This window comes from Arabidopsis lyrata (assembly GCF_000004255.2).
Source record: "Arabidopsis lyrata subsp. lyrata unplaced genomic scaffold ARALYscaffold_6, whole genome shotgun sequence".
Taxonomy (NCBI): domain Eukaryota; kingdom Viridiplantae; phylum Streptophyta; class Magnoliopsida; order Brassicales; family Brassicaceae; genus Arabidopsis; species Arabidopsis lyrata.
This window is the reverse complement of record NW_003302550.1, coordinates 21,832,742-21,847,926: the sequence shown is the minus strand read 5'-3', so window position 1 is coordinate 21,847,926 and position 15,185 is coordinate 21,832,742. Positions and strand designations below refer to the sequence as shown.

General features: G+C 31.7%; 1 protein-coding gene across 2 annotated transcripts; it reads left to right on the top strand.

Moving 5' to 3' along the window:
• Positions 1-10,356: 10,356 nt before the first annotated feature.
• On the top strand, positions 10,357-15,170 carry LOC9308714 (protein transport Sec1b). Of its 2 annotated transcripts, none has more exons than XM_002874708.2 (21): positions 10,357-10,704; positions 11,009-11,067; positions 11,162-11,243; positions 11,331-11,409; positions 11,497-11,547; positions 11,641-11,737; positions 11,824-11,856; positions 12,186-12,311; positions 12,390-12,581; positions 12,666-12,749; positions 12,845-12,943; positions 13,043-13,119; positions 13,203-13,299; positions 13,435-13,560; positions 13,629-13,724; positions 13,816-13,938; positions 14,036-14,113; positions 14,225-14,403; positions 14,578-14,668; positions 14,759-14,848; positions 14,956-15,170. In XM_002874708.2, exons 1-21 carry the CDS (start codon positions 10,632-10,634, stop codon positions 15,010-15,012), a joined length of 1,989 nt encoding a protein of 662 aa, XP_002874754.1. In that variant the 5' UTR covers positions 10,357-10,631; the 3' UTR covers positions 15,013-15,170. The 2 variants fall into 2 exon arrangements, with proteins under 2 accessions (XP_002874754.1, XP_020877651.1); XM_021021992.1 differs by having other exon boundaries at positions 10,363-10,704; positions 14,039-14,113.
• The last annotated feature ends 15 nt before the right edge of the window (positions 15,171-15,185 follow it).

The following is a 15,185-nucleotide window of genomic DNA, read 5'->3' as shown; positions in this document are numbered from 1 at the left end:
TTTGGCTATTACCATGATAACGGAAAAAGAGAGCAAAGTTGACTGTTTTCTGCAGTCTTATGAAAGAGCTCGCCCTAAACGAAAAATGCAGCTAATTGAAGAGTTTTACAATAACCATTATAACGAAAAATGAACAAAATTGAAGGTTTTCTGCAGCCTGATGAAAGACCTCTTGATTAACTTAGAAATTATTTGCTTATTGATGAGTTTGGCTATAGTCATGATAACAAAAAAAATAGGAGCAAAATTGACATTTTTCTACTGTCTAATGAAAGAGCTCTTGATAAACGTAGAAATCAATTGTTGATTCATGAGTTTGGTTATAACAATGATAACAGTAAAAGAGAGCAAAATAGACAGTTTTCTACAGCCTGATGAAAGAGGTCATGATAAATGTAGAAATCATATACCAATTGATGAGTTGGCTATAACCTTAATTACAAAAAGAGAGAGCAAAATTGATGGTTTTCTGCAGGCTCGTGAAAAAGCTCTTGATAAACATAGAATCATTTGCTGATGATGAGTTTGGCTATAACCAGGATAGAAACAAAAGAGCAAAAATTGACGGTTTTCTACTGTTTAGTGAAAAAGCTCTTACTAAACATAAAAATCATTTGCTGATTGTTGAGTTATAACAATGATAACGAAAAAAAAGAAAAATAGACAGTTTTTCTGCAGCCTAATGAAAGAGCTCTTGATAAATGTAGAAATCATTTGCTGATTAATTTGTTTGGATATAACAATAATAACAAAAAAATGAGCAAAATTGACGGTTTGGTAGCCTGATGAAGGTGTTTCCTGATAAACGTAGAAATCATTTGTTGATTGATGAGTTTGGCTATAACCATGATAATTATAAAAAGAGGAGCAAAATCGACGGTTTTCTGCAACCTAATAAATCGCTCTTGGTAAATGTAAAAATTATTTATTGATTTATTAGTTTGGATATAACAAAACTAAAGAGCAAAAATTGACGGTTTTCTGCATTTTGATGAAAGAGAACTTGATAAACATAGAAAACATTTGATGATTGATGAGTTTGGGATATAACAATGATAACGAAAAAAAAAGAAGCAAAATTGACGATTTTCTACAGACTCATGAAAAAACTCTTGATAAACGTAAAAATCATTAGATGATGATGAGTTTGGCTATAACAAAAAAAGAAGAACAAAATTGACGTTTTTCTTCAGGCTCATGAAAAATCACATGATAAACCTAGAAATTATTTGCTGATGATGAGTTAGGCTATAACCATGATAACAAACAAAAAGAGGAAATTGACTGTTTTTTGCCGTATGAAGAACGAGCTCTCGATAAACGTAGAAATCATTTGCTTATTGATAATTTTGTGTATATAACCATTATAGCGAAAAAATGAGCAAAACTGAAAGTTTTCTACAGCCTGATAAAAGAGCTGTTAATTAACATAGATATCATTTGCTGATTGATGAGTTTGGCTATCGCCACGATAACAAAAAAAGTTGAGTAAAATTGACGGTTTTCTACTGTTTAGTGAAAAAGCTCTTGATAAACATAAAAATTATTTGCTGATTGTTTAGTTATAACAATGATAACGAAAAAAAAGAAAAAATAGACAGTTTTTCTGCAGCCTAATGAAAGAGCTCTTGATAAATTTAGAAATCATTTGCTGATTAATTTGTTTGGATATAACAATAATAACAAAAAATGAGCAAAATTGACGGTTTTGGTAGCCTGATGAAGGTGTTTCCTGATAAACGTAGAAATCGTTTGTTGATTGATGAGTTTGGCTATAAACATGACAATTAAAAAAAGAGGGACAAAATCGACGGTTTTCTGCAACCTAATAAAGAGCTCTTGGTAAATGTAAAAATTATTTATTGATTTATTAGTTTGGATATAACAAAACTAAAGAGCAAAAATTGACGGTTTTCTGCATTCTGATGAAAGAGAACTTGATAAACATAGAAATCATTTGCTTATTGATGAGTTTGGGATATAACAATGATAACGAAAAAAAAAGAAGCAAAATTGACGATTTTCTACAGACTCATAAAAAAACTCTTGATAAACGTAAAAATCATTAGATGATGATGAGTTTGGCAATAACCATGATAACCAAAAAAGAAGAACAAAATTGACGTTTTTCTTCAGGCTCATGAAAAATCACATGATAAACCTAGAAATTATTTGCTGATGATGAGTTAGGCTATAACCATGATAACAAACAAAAAGAGGAAATTGACTGTTTTTTGCCGTATGAAGAACGAGCTCTCGATAAACGTAGAAATCATTTGCTTATTGATAATTTTGGGTATATAACCATTATAACGAAAAAATGAGCAAAGCTAAAAGTTTTCTACAGGCTGATAAAAGAGCTGTTAATTAACATAGAAATCATTTGCTGATTGATGAGTTTGGCTATCGCCACGATAACAAAAAAAGTTGAGTAAAATTAACGGTTTTCTACTGTTTAGTAAAAAAGCTCTTGGTAAACATAAAAATTATTTGCTAATTGTTGAGTTATAACAATGATAACGAAAAAAAAGAAAAATAGTTAGTTCTTCTGCAGTCTAATGAAAGAGCTCTTGATAAATGTAGAAATCATTTGCTGATTAATTTTTTTAGATATAATAATAATAACAAAAAAAAAAATGAGCAAAATTGGCGGTTTTTGTAGCCTGATGAAGGTGTTTCCTGATAAACGTAGAAATCGTTTTTTGATTGGTGAGTTTGGCTATAACCATGATAATAATAAAAAAAAGAGCAAAATCGACGGTTTTCTGCAACCTAATAAAGAGCTCTTGATAAATGTAAAAATTATTTACTGATTTATTAGTTTGGCTATAACAAAACAAGAGAGCAAAAATTGATGGTTTTCTACATTCTAATGAAAGAGATCTTGATAAACATAGAAATCATTTGCTGATTGATGAGTTTGGGATATAAAAATGATAACGGAAAAAAAAGGAGCAAAATTGACGATTTTCTACAGACCCATGAAAAAACTCTTGATAAACGTAAAAATCATTAGATGATGATGAGTTTGGCTATAACCATGATAACAAATTTTTTTGCAGTCTTATGAAAGACCTCTTCATAAACGTATAAATTATTTACTAATTGTTTAGTTTTGCTATAACCATTATAATAGAAAGAAAAAAAAAAGCAAAATTGACGGTTTTCTGCAACATGACGAAAGAGTTCTTGATACACATAGAAATAATTTGTTGATTAATGAGTTTAACTCTAACCATGATAAAAAAAAAATGAGCAAAATTGACCGTTTTCTGCAGAGTGATGAAAGAGCTCTTGATAAACGTAGAAATCATTTGTTAATGGATGAGTTTGGTTAAAACTATGATGACGCAAAAAGAGACAAAACTGACAGTTTTCTATAGCCTAATGAAAGAGCTCTTGGTAAACGTCGAAATCATTTGCCGATTTATGAGTTTGGCTATAACCTTGATAACAAAAAAATGAGCAAAATTGACGGTTTTTTGCAGCCTCATGAAAAAATTGTTAATAAACATAATAATCACTTTCTGATTTATGATTTTGGCTATAACCATAATTAGAAAAAAAACAAGAGGAGCAAAGTTGATTTTTTCTGAAGTTTGATGAAAGAGCTCTTGATAAGCGTATAAATCATTTACTGAAGATGAGTTTGGCTATAACAAAGATAACAAAAATGAGTAAAATAGCGATTTTCTGCAGCCTGATGAAAGAGTTTTTGATAAATGTATAAATAATTTGATGATTGATGAGTTTTTGATAATTATGTTGAATATGGATCTCAGGTATTACCGACGAGATGCTTTGTTGGTAATTACTTTTTTTTTTTTGTCGTCCATAATCGAAACTCTAAAATTTTTGACGGAACGTTAACTGATTCTGATGTTATAAATTGGGTGTCACGAATCCTGAAAACGAAGAAGTACCTATCGTCACACGCAAAGGGAATGCCATGGAGGAATGATGTTATGATGACGTTCGTTGTTTTCTTATTGTCTTGGAATTTTTTTTGTTTTTTTTAATGATTATTATAATACGTATTTATAAGTTTATGATAAATGTATAAATATTTTGCAGATGATGAGTTTGGCTATTAATATGATAACAAAAAAAAAAATTGACGGTTTTCTGCAGTCTAATGAAAGAGCTCTTGATAAACGTAGAAATCGTTTGCAGATTAAAGAGTTTTGCTATAACCATTATAACGGAAAAATGGGCATAATTGATGGTTTCTGCAATCCGATGAAAAAGATCTTAATACACGTGGAAATAATATTTGATTGATGAGTTTGGCTATAACCATGATAATAAAAAAGGGGCAAAAATGACTGTTTTTTGCAACGTAATGAAAGAGGTCTTGATAAACGTAAAAATTATTTGCTCATTAATGAATTTGGCTATAACAATGATTACAAACAAGAGAGATAAAATTGACGTCTTTATGCAGTCCGATTAATGATATCTTGATTAACGTAACGTATAAATCATATGCTGATTGATGAGTTTGGATATAACAATGATAACAAAAAAATGAGCAAAATTGACAGTTTTTTGCAGGCTCATGAAAAAGCTCTTGCTAAACGTAGAAATCATTTGTTGATGATGAGTTTGGCTATATCCATGATAACAAAAAAAGAAAAAGCAAAACTGACGGTTTTCCGCAGTTTGATGAAAGAGATCTTTGATAAACGTAAAAATCATTTACTGATAGAAGAGTTTAGCTATAACCATTCTACCAGAAAAAAGAGCAAAGTTGACGATTTTTTGCAGTCTGATGAAAGAGATCTCGATAAATGTAAAAATCATTGGCTGATTGAAGAGTTTTGCAATAACCATTATAACGGTAAATGAGCAAAATTGAAGGTTTTCTGCAGTCTAACGAAAGAGCTCTTGATTAACTTAGAAATTTGCTGATTGATGAGTTTGGCTGTAGCCATACAAAAAAAAAAAATAGGAGCAAAGTTGACAATTTTCTACTGTCTAATATAAGAGGTTTTGGTAAACGTATAAATCATTTGCTGATTGATGAGTTTGGTTACAATGATAACAATAAAAGAGAGCAAAATAGACAGTTTTCTGCAGCCTGATGAAATAGATATTGATAAATGTAGAAATCATTTGTCGATTGATGAGTTTGACTATAACAATGATAACAAAATAAAAGAACATAATTGACGGTTTATTTCAGCCTCATGAAGAAATGTTGATAAAAGTAGAAATTATTTTCTAATTTATGTGTTTTGCTATAATCATGATTAAAAAGAACAAGATGAGCAAAGTTGACGGTTTTTTCCAACTTCATGAAAAACTCTTGATAAACGTAGAAATCGTGTGTTAATTGATGAGTTTGGCTATAACAATGAAGCAATTAAACAGGAGAAAATAACGAATTTCTGCGTCCTGATGAAAGAGCTTTCGATAAATTTAGAAATAATTTGCTAATTGATGAGTTCGACTATAACTATGATAACAAATAAAATAGCAAAATGACGTTTTTTGCAACGTAATGAAAGAGCTCTTGGTAAACGTAATAATTATTTGTTCATTGATGAGTTTGGCTATAACCATAATAAAAAAAACAACAGAGACAAAATTGACGACTTTCTATAGTCGATGAAAGAGATCTTGATAAACGTAGATATCATTTGTTGATTGATGAATTTGGTTACAACAATGATAAAGAAAAAAATGAGCAAAAGTGACAGTTTTCTACAGGTTCATGAAAAAACTTTTGATAAATGTATAAATTTTTTGCAGATGATGAGTTTGACTATTACCATGATAACAAAAAAAAAAAAATTGATAGTTTTCTGTAGTCTAATGAAAGAGTTCTTGATAAACGTAGAAATCGTTTGCAGATTAAAGAGCATTTTTATAACCATTATAACAGAAAAATGGGCATAATTGATGGTTTCTGCAATCCGATCAAAGAGATCTTAATAAATGTAGAAATTTTTTACTGATTGATGAGTTTGGCTAACCATGATAATAAAAAAAAAGAACAAAGTGACGGTTTTTGTAACGTAATGAAAAAGGTCTTGATAAACGTAAAAATTATTTGCTCATTAATGAGTTTAGCTATAACCATGATTACAAACAAAAGAGATAAAATTAACTGGCCTTCTGAAGTCCGATTAATGATATCTTGATTAACGTACAAATCATATGTTGATTGATGAGTTTGGCTATAAAAATAATAACAAAAAAATGAGCAAAATTGACAGTTTTATGCGAGCTCATGAAAAAACTCTTGATAAACGTAGAAATCATTTATTGATGATGATTTTGGCTATATCCATGATTAAAAAAAAAGGCAAAATTAACGGCTTTTCGCAGTCTGATGAAAGAGATCTTTGATAATCGTAAAAATCATTTGATGATTGAAGAGTTTAGCTATAACCATTTTAACAAAAAAAAGAGCAAAATTTACGATATTTGACAGTCTGATGAAAGAGCTCTCGATAAACGTAAAAATTATTGGCTGATTGAAGAGTTTTACAATAACCATTATAAATGTAAATTAGCAAACTCAAAAGTTTTCTGCAGCCTAACAAAAGAGCTATTGATTAACTTAGAAGTTTGCCGTTTGATGGTTTGGCTATAGCCATAAAAAAAAAATTGGAGCAAAATTGACGGTTTTCTACTGTCTAATGTAAGAGGTTTTGGTAAACGTATAAATTATTTGCTGATTGATGAGTTTGGTTATAACAATGATAACAATAAAAGAGAGCAAAATAGACAGTTTTCTACAGCCTTATGAAAGAGTTAATGATAAATTTAGAAATCATTTGCCGATTGATGAGTTTGACTATAACAATGATAACAAAATAAGAGAACAAAATTGACGGTTTCTTTCAGCCTCATGAAGAAATGTTGATAAGCATAAAAATTATTTTCCGATATATGTGTTTGGCTATAATCATGATTAAAAAGAACAAGATGAGCAAAATTTACGGTTTTCTTCATCTTCATGAAAAAGCTCTTGATAAACGTAGAAATTGTTTGTTGATTGATGTGTTTAGCTATAACATTGATAACCAAAAAAACAAGAGAAAAATAACGATTTTTTATGTCTTGATGAAAGAGCTTTCAATAAATGTAGAAATAATTTGCTGATTGATGACTTTTGCTATAACCATGATAACAAAAAAAAGATAGCAAAATAGATGTTTTTTCAAAGTAATGAAAGAGCTCTTGGTAAACATAATAATTATTTGTTCATTGATGAGTTTGGCTATAACCATAATAAAAAAAACAAGAGAGACAAAATTGACGACTTTCTGTAGTCGATGAAAGAGATCTTGATAAACGTAGATATCATTTGTTGATTGATGAGTTTGGTTACAACAATGATAAAGGAAAAAATGAGCAAAAGTGACAGTTTTCTCCAGGTTCATGAAAAAGCTTTTGATAAATGTATAAATCTTTTGCAGATGATGAGTTTGGCTATTACCATGATAACAAAAAAAATAGACATTTTTCTGTAGTCTAATGAAAGAGCTCTTGATAAACGTATAAATCGTTTGCAGATTAATGAGTTTTGTTATAACCATTATAACGGAAAAATGGGCACAATTGATGGTTTCTGCAATCCGATGAAAGAGATCTTAATAATCGTAGAAATATTTGCTGATTGATGAGTTTGGCTATAACCATGATAATAAAAAAAGAGCAAAAGTGACGGCTTTTTGCAACGTAATGAAAGAGGTCTTGATAAACGTTAAAATTATTTGCTCATTAATGAGTTTGGCTATAACCATGATTACAAACAAGAGAAATAAAATTGACAGCTTTCTGCAGTCCGATTAATGATATCTTGATTAACGTATAAATCATATGTTGATTGATGAGTTTGGCTATAAAAATAATAACGAAAAAAGAGCAAAATTGACAGTTTTCTGCAAGCTCATGAAAAGCTCTTGATAAACGTAGAAAGTATTTATTGATGATGAGTTTGGCTATATCTATGATAACAAAAAATGAAAAACCAAAATTGACGGCTTTCCGCAGTGTGATGAAAGAGATCTTTGATAAACGTAGAAATCATTTGATTGATTGATGAGTTTTTGATAATTATGTTGAATCCGGATCTCAGTATTACCAATGAGATGTTTTGTTGGTAATTACTTTTTTCTTTTTTTTGTCGTCCACAATCAAAACTCTAAAATTTTCGACGGAACGTTAACTGATTCTAATGTTATAAACCGGGTATCAGGAATCCTGAAAATGACGAAGTACCTATCGTCACATGCAAAGAGAATGCTATAAAATGATGACGTTCGTTGTTTTCTTATTGTCTTGAAATTTTTTTTTATGTTTTTTTTTTATTATTAGCATCTTATTTTCTTATCATTTATAATATTCTTTTATCTCTCATGATTTTACCGTTTATACACGATAACTTACACCATTTGTATATATTATTATTATGGTTTTGATAATAGAATGATATATTTTTATCATTAAATTTCGATAGAATATATTTCAGTTTAACTGTTGAGATTTAATTTTTTTTTCTAAACTTAATTTATTAATTTTATGGATAAATTCTATATCGTTTAATCAATATCTGTTTCGCGTGGCTCGGGTAGAGAGCTCAATATGATTTTGGGTGACGAACATGTTAGTATTTTAATAACTTACCTTCTATACATGTTTTCGATATTAAATTGAATTGATTTTTTCTTTAACATTTCATTTGCAGTTCACCCAAATTCAAGCCGTTGTTCGTGATGAATTAATTGATAATTATTTTTCAAGATCGATAATCGATGAGTGGGTGAGCATTAAAAATCGCAATAAAACCGGGTTAACATCATCTTGAGACCAGTACCGCATAGATTCAAGATTGTGTTTCGTTCGGACACTTTAGTGCAAAGTATTAATATGTGCTCCAGTAGAACCTATTTCAATCTAACTGAGTTTGTGAGTATATTGAGTGGTATTGTTAACCCGAATATTTGCGTTGGTAAGCCTAATTTATGAATTTATTTGTGCTTTTGGAGTTTATTTGCGATTCATGTTCTGACTGTATTATTCATGTGTGTGTTTCATAGATGTTATTGGCAAAATTGTCAACGTGATAGAGTTGGTTTTTGTTCCTTCCGTGGAACATTCTCAAGGAGGATATTTTGAGCTGTACTTTGGTTTACGTGATACTGAGTAAGTCACTATTTTTTTAAAGATTTAAACCAGAATATAAAGTCTTATGACTTCTTCAAATCTTAAAATTAGGTGTATCCATCTAGAGTGTCGTTTGACGGGTGACCTTGCAGTCGAGTTCTATGACTTATGGAAGCGTCGTTCACGTAACACAATGATATGTATTATCAAGTTTGTGAAATTAGAGCTACCACAGGAACATAGGTGGAGATGTACCAACGTTACCGGATGTACGAGGATTATGTTGAATCCGGATCTCAGTATTACCGACGAGATGCTTTGTTGGTAAGTATTTTTTGTTTTTTTCCTGTTTAAAATCAAAACTTTAAAGTTAGCGACTGAACATTCACTATTTATGGTGTTCCAAATCGGATGTCAGGAATCCTGAAAACGACCAAGTACCTATCATCACACGCAAGGAGAATGCCATGGAGTGATGATGTTCGTTGATTTCTTATTTTCTTGGTGAATGGTTTTAAAAGATGATTTATTATTATTTTTTAGCATTTATAATATTATTGAATTTTTTAAATTTCATCATTTTCCATAATTTTATCACACTAAATCCTAAACAATTTACCATATTTTTCTTACACTACCAAGTAACACCTAAACAATCCCTTATTTCACATGATTTTACCATTTATACAGCATTCTTCCCGCGCATGCGCGCGGGCAATCACCTAGTTATCTATAAAAAACTGCATAGAACTCAAGGTTTTTAAATTTTGAAAATTGGTTTTTATTCACAAACTATGAAAAAATTAAAACAAATTTGAGAAAAATCGGGTAAGGTTGGACCTTGTTTGGTAAACTTATTCTAAGGTATGGATTTCATTTTTGTTTATACTGAATGATTTGTTGTAGGTTATAAGTTGGATTATTAACTGTTTGATTTTTATAGCTTTTGTTTATGAGGTTGACTTAGGTTTCGAGTTTTGGTCTATGAACTCGATTTAGGTTCTAGGCTTCTATGTACTAAGCTTAATTTGCCTATTGGCTTTAGTTATAAGTATCATGATTCGTTTTCATAGAGTTTTGATTTAGGGGCTATATTTTAAATTTTAGTTAGTTTGGTGATTACTTTAAAGTTTCTTTATGTGATGACTTACTTTGCAAATATTATAAATCTGAAGGTTATATTTGTAAATTCGAAGTATAATATTACACAATTCGTCCCTATAATTTTGACTTTAACACACGTCTGAGAAAACTTCAAAGTTTGAAAATTCATGGGCTCGCTGGAGCCGACCCAGAGAACGGCAAATGTCTAGAAGCGCCAAGTTTTCTTTACTCTTTAACGTTGTTGTTGTCTTCGTCACCAAGTAAACCCTAGATCCACAATTTCAAAATTGAAAATTTTCTTCTTCTTCTTCTTCTTCGCGAATCTGTTTTCAAGTTTTTCTTTTTATATTCGATTCGGTTCCTTTCCATCTAAAAAAAATTCTCTTTTTCGTCGACGATTTCAGGCCATGTCTTTCTCCGATTCTGGATCGTCCTCTAATGGCGGAGATTACAAGAATTTCAGACAAATCACTAGAGAAAGTAAGCTTCTTTCACCTTTTCTCTTCCCAATTTTGGGTTTTCGAAATTGGGTTTTTGATTAGAGTTAGATCATTAGCCTCTGTTATAGGGTTTGTGTGGAAGCTTCTGGTTTCTAGGTTCTAGGGTTTCGTCGGATTAATAAAGAGAAATTTTATGGGTTTATGGAGTTTCGAATTAGGTTAACATGATCACAATAAATTAGAGGTTGTTTTTGTTAAACTAATTTCATTGAAGCAAAAACTTTGCATATCAGGAACATGAGGGTTTGGATTTTAGGTAATTATTTTGTCTATTTTGATTTCAGGATTACTCTATGAAATGCTTAGGCCAGAAAAAAATGGAAGCTCTAAATTAACTTGGAAGGTAATTTTTTTTTATCCAGCTTACTTATAAATTTACCTTAAAATCTTGGTTTTACTTTGGGTTGTTCATTGATTCACTGTGAATGTATTATTAGGTACTTGTTATGGACAAGTTCACAGTGAAGATAATGTCATCTGCTTGCAAAATGTCTGAGATCACACAAGAAGGCATTTCTTGTAAGAAATATCTTGTTCAGAATTTGAAGCGATCAATATTGTTCTTTTATCTTCTTGGCGTTTGATGTTTTGTTATATTTTTTCCAGTGGTTGAGGTTATAACTAAGCATAGACAACCTATGACTTCCATGGAAGTTATATACTTTATTCAACCGACCGAAGAGAAGTAAATAATTTTCCATCTTTGAGATCAATTTCTCGCCAATGAACTTTTTATGATTTTCTGAAGCTTTTGTTTTTGTTTTTTTTGCAGTGTTACTGCGTTTTTATCAGATATGACTGGAAAATCACCACTTTACAAGAAGTATGTAAATAATTTCTTCCTGTTTCACAAGTTCTTATATCTATGGACTGTCTTTTCTGATATGATTAATCCTTTTCTTTATTGTGGCTTTAGGGCTTTTGTTTTCTTTAGTTCGCCTGTTTCGAGAGGCTTAGTTAATCTCATTAAGAAGGACATGCGAGCGATGAAACGAATTGGGGCATTGAAAGAGGTTGCTTCTATATGCCACTTTTATATCTACATGCAATCTCACAAGATAGTTAAGATAATGTAAAATTGGATTTCTATATTATGCAGATGAATTTGGAGTACATTAGCATGGACATCCAGGTATCTTATACGTTTAAAATCCCGAATTAGTTGTGTCTATTCCTCAAGATTTGCATAGTTTGACAATTGTGATATCTGATAGTAAGTTTCGTGCTTGACCTACCAAGTTATTGATTTCTTTTCTTGAGGCCAAACTCCAATATAGCTTTCACGTCACTTCTATCAAACTTATAACAATTTAGAACATGCCTAAAAAATTCTGCAGTTTGTTAACGTTATCAAAAGCACTTTGTTTGTACGACAATGCTTGTGTTTTAACGACGTTATTAATTTGGTGTATATGTTGAAATCTGTTTACTTAATTGCTCGTATGTATTATGTCTCGGCAGGGGTATGTTACAAATAATGAAAATGCTTTAGAAGAACTTTTCAGTGACGATGAAAACCATCAAAGAGCAGATGCTTGCTTGAATGTGGTAGCTAAACGAATTGCTACAGTTTTGGCCTCGCTAAAGGTACGAGGCACAAATTTCAAAGCTTGTTTATTGATTTGGCATTCCTATGACAGTTCTTTAAATTCTCATGATATACAGGAATACCCCTTTGTTCGCTACCGTGCAGCCAAAGCTCTTGATGCCACAACAATGACAACTTACCGAGAGTTGATTCCTACAAAGCTTGCTGCTAGTGTATGGAATTGTCTGGCAAGATACAAACAGACAATCGAAGATTTTCCTCAGACTGAAACATGCGAACTACTTATCTTGGATCGATCCATAGACCAGGTCAGGATTTTCACTGAGACAATCAGCTCTGCTTGGTAATGTCATAGCCACTTAATAACAGAATAACTTTCTTATGCTTCTTAGATCGCACCTCTCATTCATGAGTGGACATATGATGCGATGTGTCACGATTTGCTTAATATGGAAGGAAATAAATACACATACGAGGTGACATTTTGGTTTCGCGTTCAAATCTTGTTAAAGTTGGTTATAGCTCATCACTACAGCATATGGTAATTTCCATTTTATTTCTTAGAGTATAGGTTCCGAGTAAAACTGGTGATAAACCTGAGAAGAAAGAGGTTCTTTTAGATGAAGAAGATCCCATTTGGGTGGAGCTTCGTGATGCTCACATTGCAGATGTATGTCGTGCTATATTATCTTGCCTCCTCTTTTTCAGCATTTTAAGATTTCACATGGTTATGTTGTTTGTTAGGTAGTAATCTGTGTTTTTTTTTCAGGCAAGTGAAAGATTGCATGAAAAGATGACAAACTTTGTGTCGAAGAACAAAGCTGCGCAATTGAAACACAGCTCAAAGTAGTTATCAGTTTTGTCTGATTTCTTGTTTCTAGTGATCCACTAGAACTTTGCTGATTAATTTATTGACTTCTTGTATGCAGAGACTTTGGTGACCTTTCATCAAAAGACTTGCAGAAGATGGTTCACGCTTTGCCTCAGTACAGTGAGCAAATTGACAAGCTTTCTCTACATGTAGAGGTCAGTTTTAAGCTTATAATATAAACCATGGAAGAAAGTTTGTTAAATTATTTTTACTGTGCTAGTTGATTTGTTTGACGTGATAATGTAGATCCTTTGTTCTTCATAAAATAAGTATGGTTAATATCACTGCAGATTGCTAGAACAATTAACAGAACTATCATGGAAAAAGGTCTAAGAGATCTCGGGCAGCTCGAGCAGGACCTTGTATTTGGGGATGCTGGAAGAAAGGACGTTATCAAATTTCTGAGCACCAACCATGTAAGATGCTCTGCTTTTTAGTTTCATATATCAGAAGATTTTATACTGAAAATGAGCAACATGTCCAGATTATAAGCCACGAAAGCAAGCTGAGGTTAATGATGATTGTTGCGGCAATATATACGAAGAAGTTCGAAGGTGAAAAGGGACGAAAGATGATGGAGGTAATAAAAAATCTTGAACTTCAAAAAAGTTTGCTTAAGGTGATTAATTATTATTTCTCAAGCTTTTCTACTTCTTGATTAAATCTTTCAGCTAGCAAAATTGTCGGGCGATGATGTAGTAGCTGTGAACAATATGAGATTACTTGGACCAGTACATACGGAGTCCAAAAAAAGCACAACAGGGTCTTTCCCTCTCAAGTTTGATGTTCTTAAGGTACATATTCTTCCTCATTCTTGTTTTCATTAGAATGACTTAGACCAAGATTTTGCTGACAGTCTAATATCTGGAATCTTTTGATCCATGTGCTCAGAAGAAGCGAGCTGCTCGAAGAGACCGGGTTGATGAAACTCAAACATGGCAACTGTCTCGTTTTTATCCGATCGTAGAGGTCTTTACCTTTTTGAAAATTTAAACTTTCTATTACTTTATGGAATGTATGTATGCACGAAAGAACTAGTGACATGTTTGGCTTTGTATTTGTGGGTAATATCTTTTTCAGGAACTTGTTGAGAAACTTAGCAAAGGTCATTTGCCAAAGCAAGATTACCCTTGTATGAATGAACCAAAGCCAACCTTTTATTCTGGCTCTCAATCTCCATCAGCTAGTCCGGTATTGCCTCACTCAAGACGAACACCAACATGGGCAAGACGCCATCTTTCCGATGATGGATATTTTAGGTAATTTCTAATGAAAGTTTACACCGAATCTGAATCTCAAAAGTCAGTAATTTGCATGAAAAACAACATAAGTTGGCCAAATTCATACAAATATATGAAGATGTATTGAATATTGATAATATGATTAAAATCAGCCTTATGATTCACACCTAGAATTCTCTCCATGTGTTTCAGTGACTCGGTTCTAGGACGAGCATCTAGCGGATTCAAGAGAAAGGGACAGCGGATTTTCGTGTTCATAGTAGGAGGAGCAACGAGATCAGAGGTACTAAAATCACCCGGTCTGAGAAATAAATTTTGTTATGACCCGTATGCAATTAATGGGTTAATTTTTGATACATTTTGTGTTGTGCAGTTAAGAGTCTGCCACAAACTTACGGAGAAGCTCGACAGAGAAGTGATCTTAGGCTCCTCCAGCTTCCTTGATCCCCAAACTTTCCTCACTGTATGGAATCTTTTCACAGTACATTGAACACGTTGGATTTTTGCACACTCAAATTCTCTCTCTTTGTCTCTGTCTAATGACTAAGATTGTGTTCTTGTTATGTGCAGAAAATGAAACAACTGAACGAAGAAGAGGAGATCTCACTTGATGATATTGTCATTTGATTTCATGTTTTCCTTTTACTTAGAGAACTTATTGTGGGAATCAACTTTTTGTTTTGGAAATAAAATGGTGAGATATGGCTCCATCTGTAAATAAATACAAATATTAATTATTTGTTTCCTTTGTTACACTAAAAAAATTAAGGGATTGCTTTATTTTCTCTGCTTTGTTAACA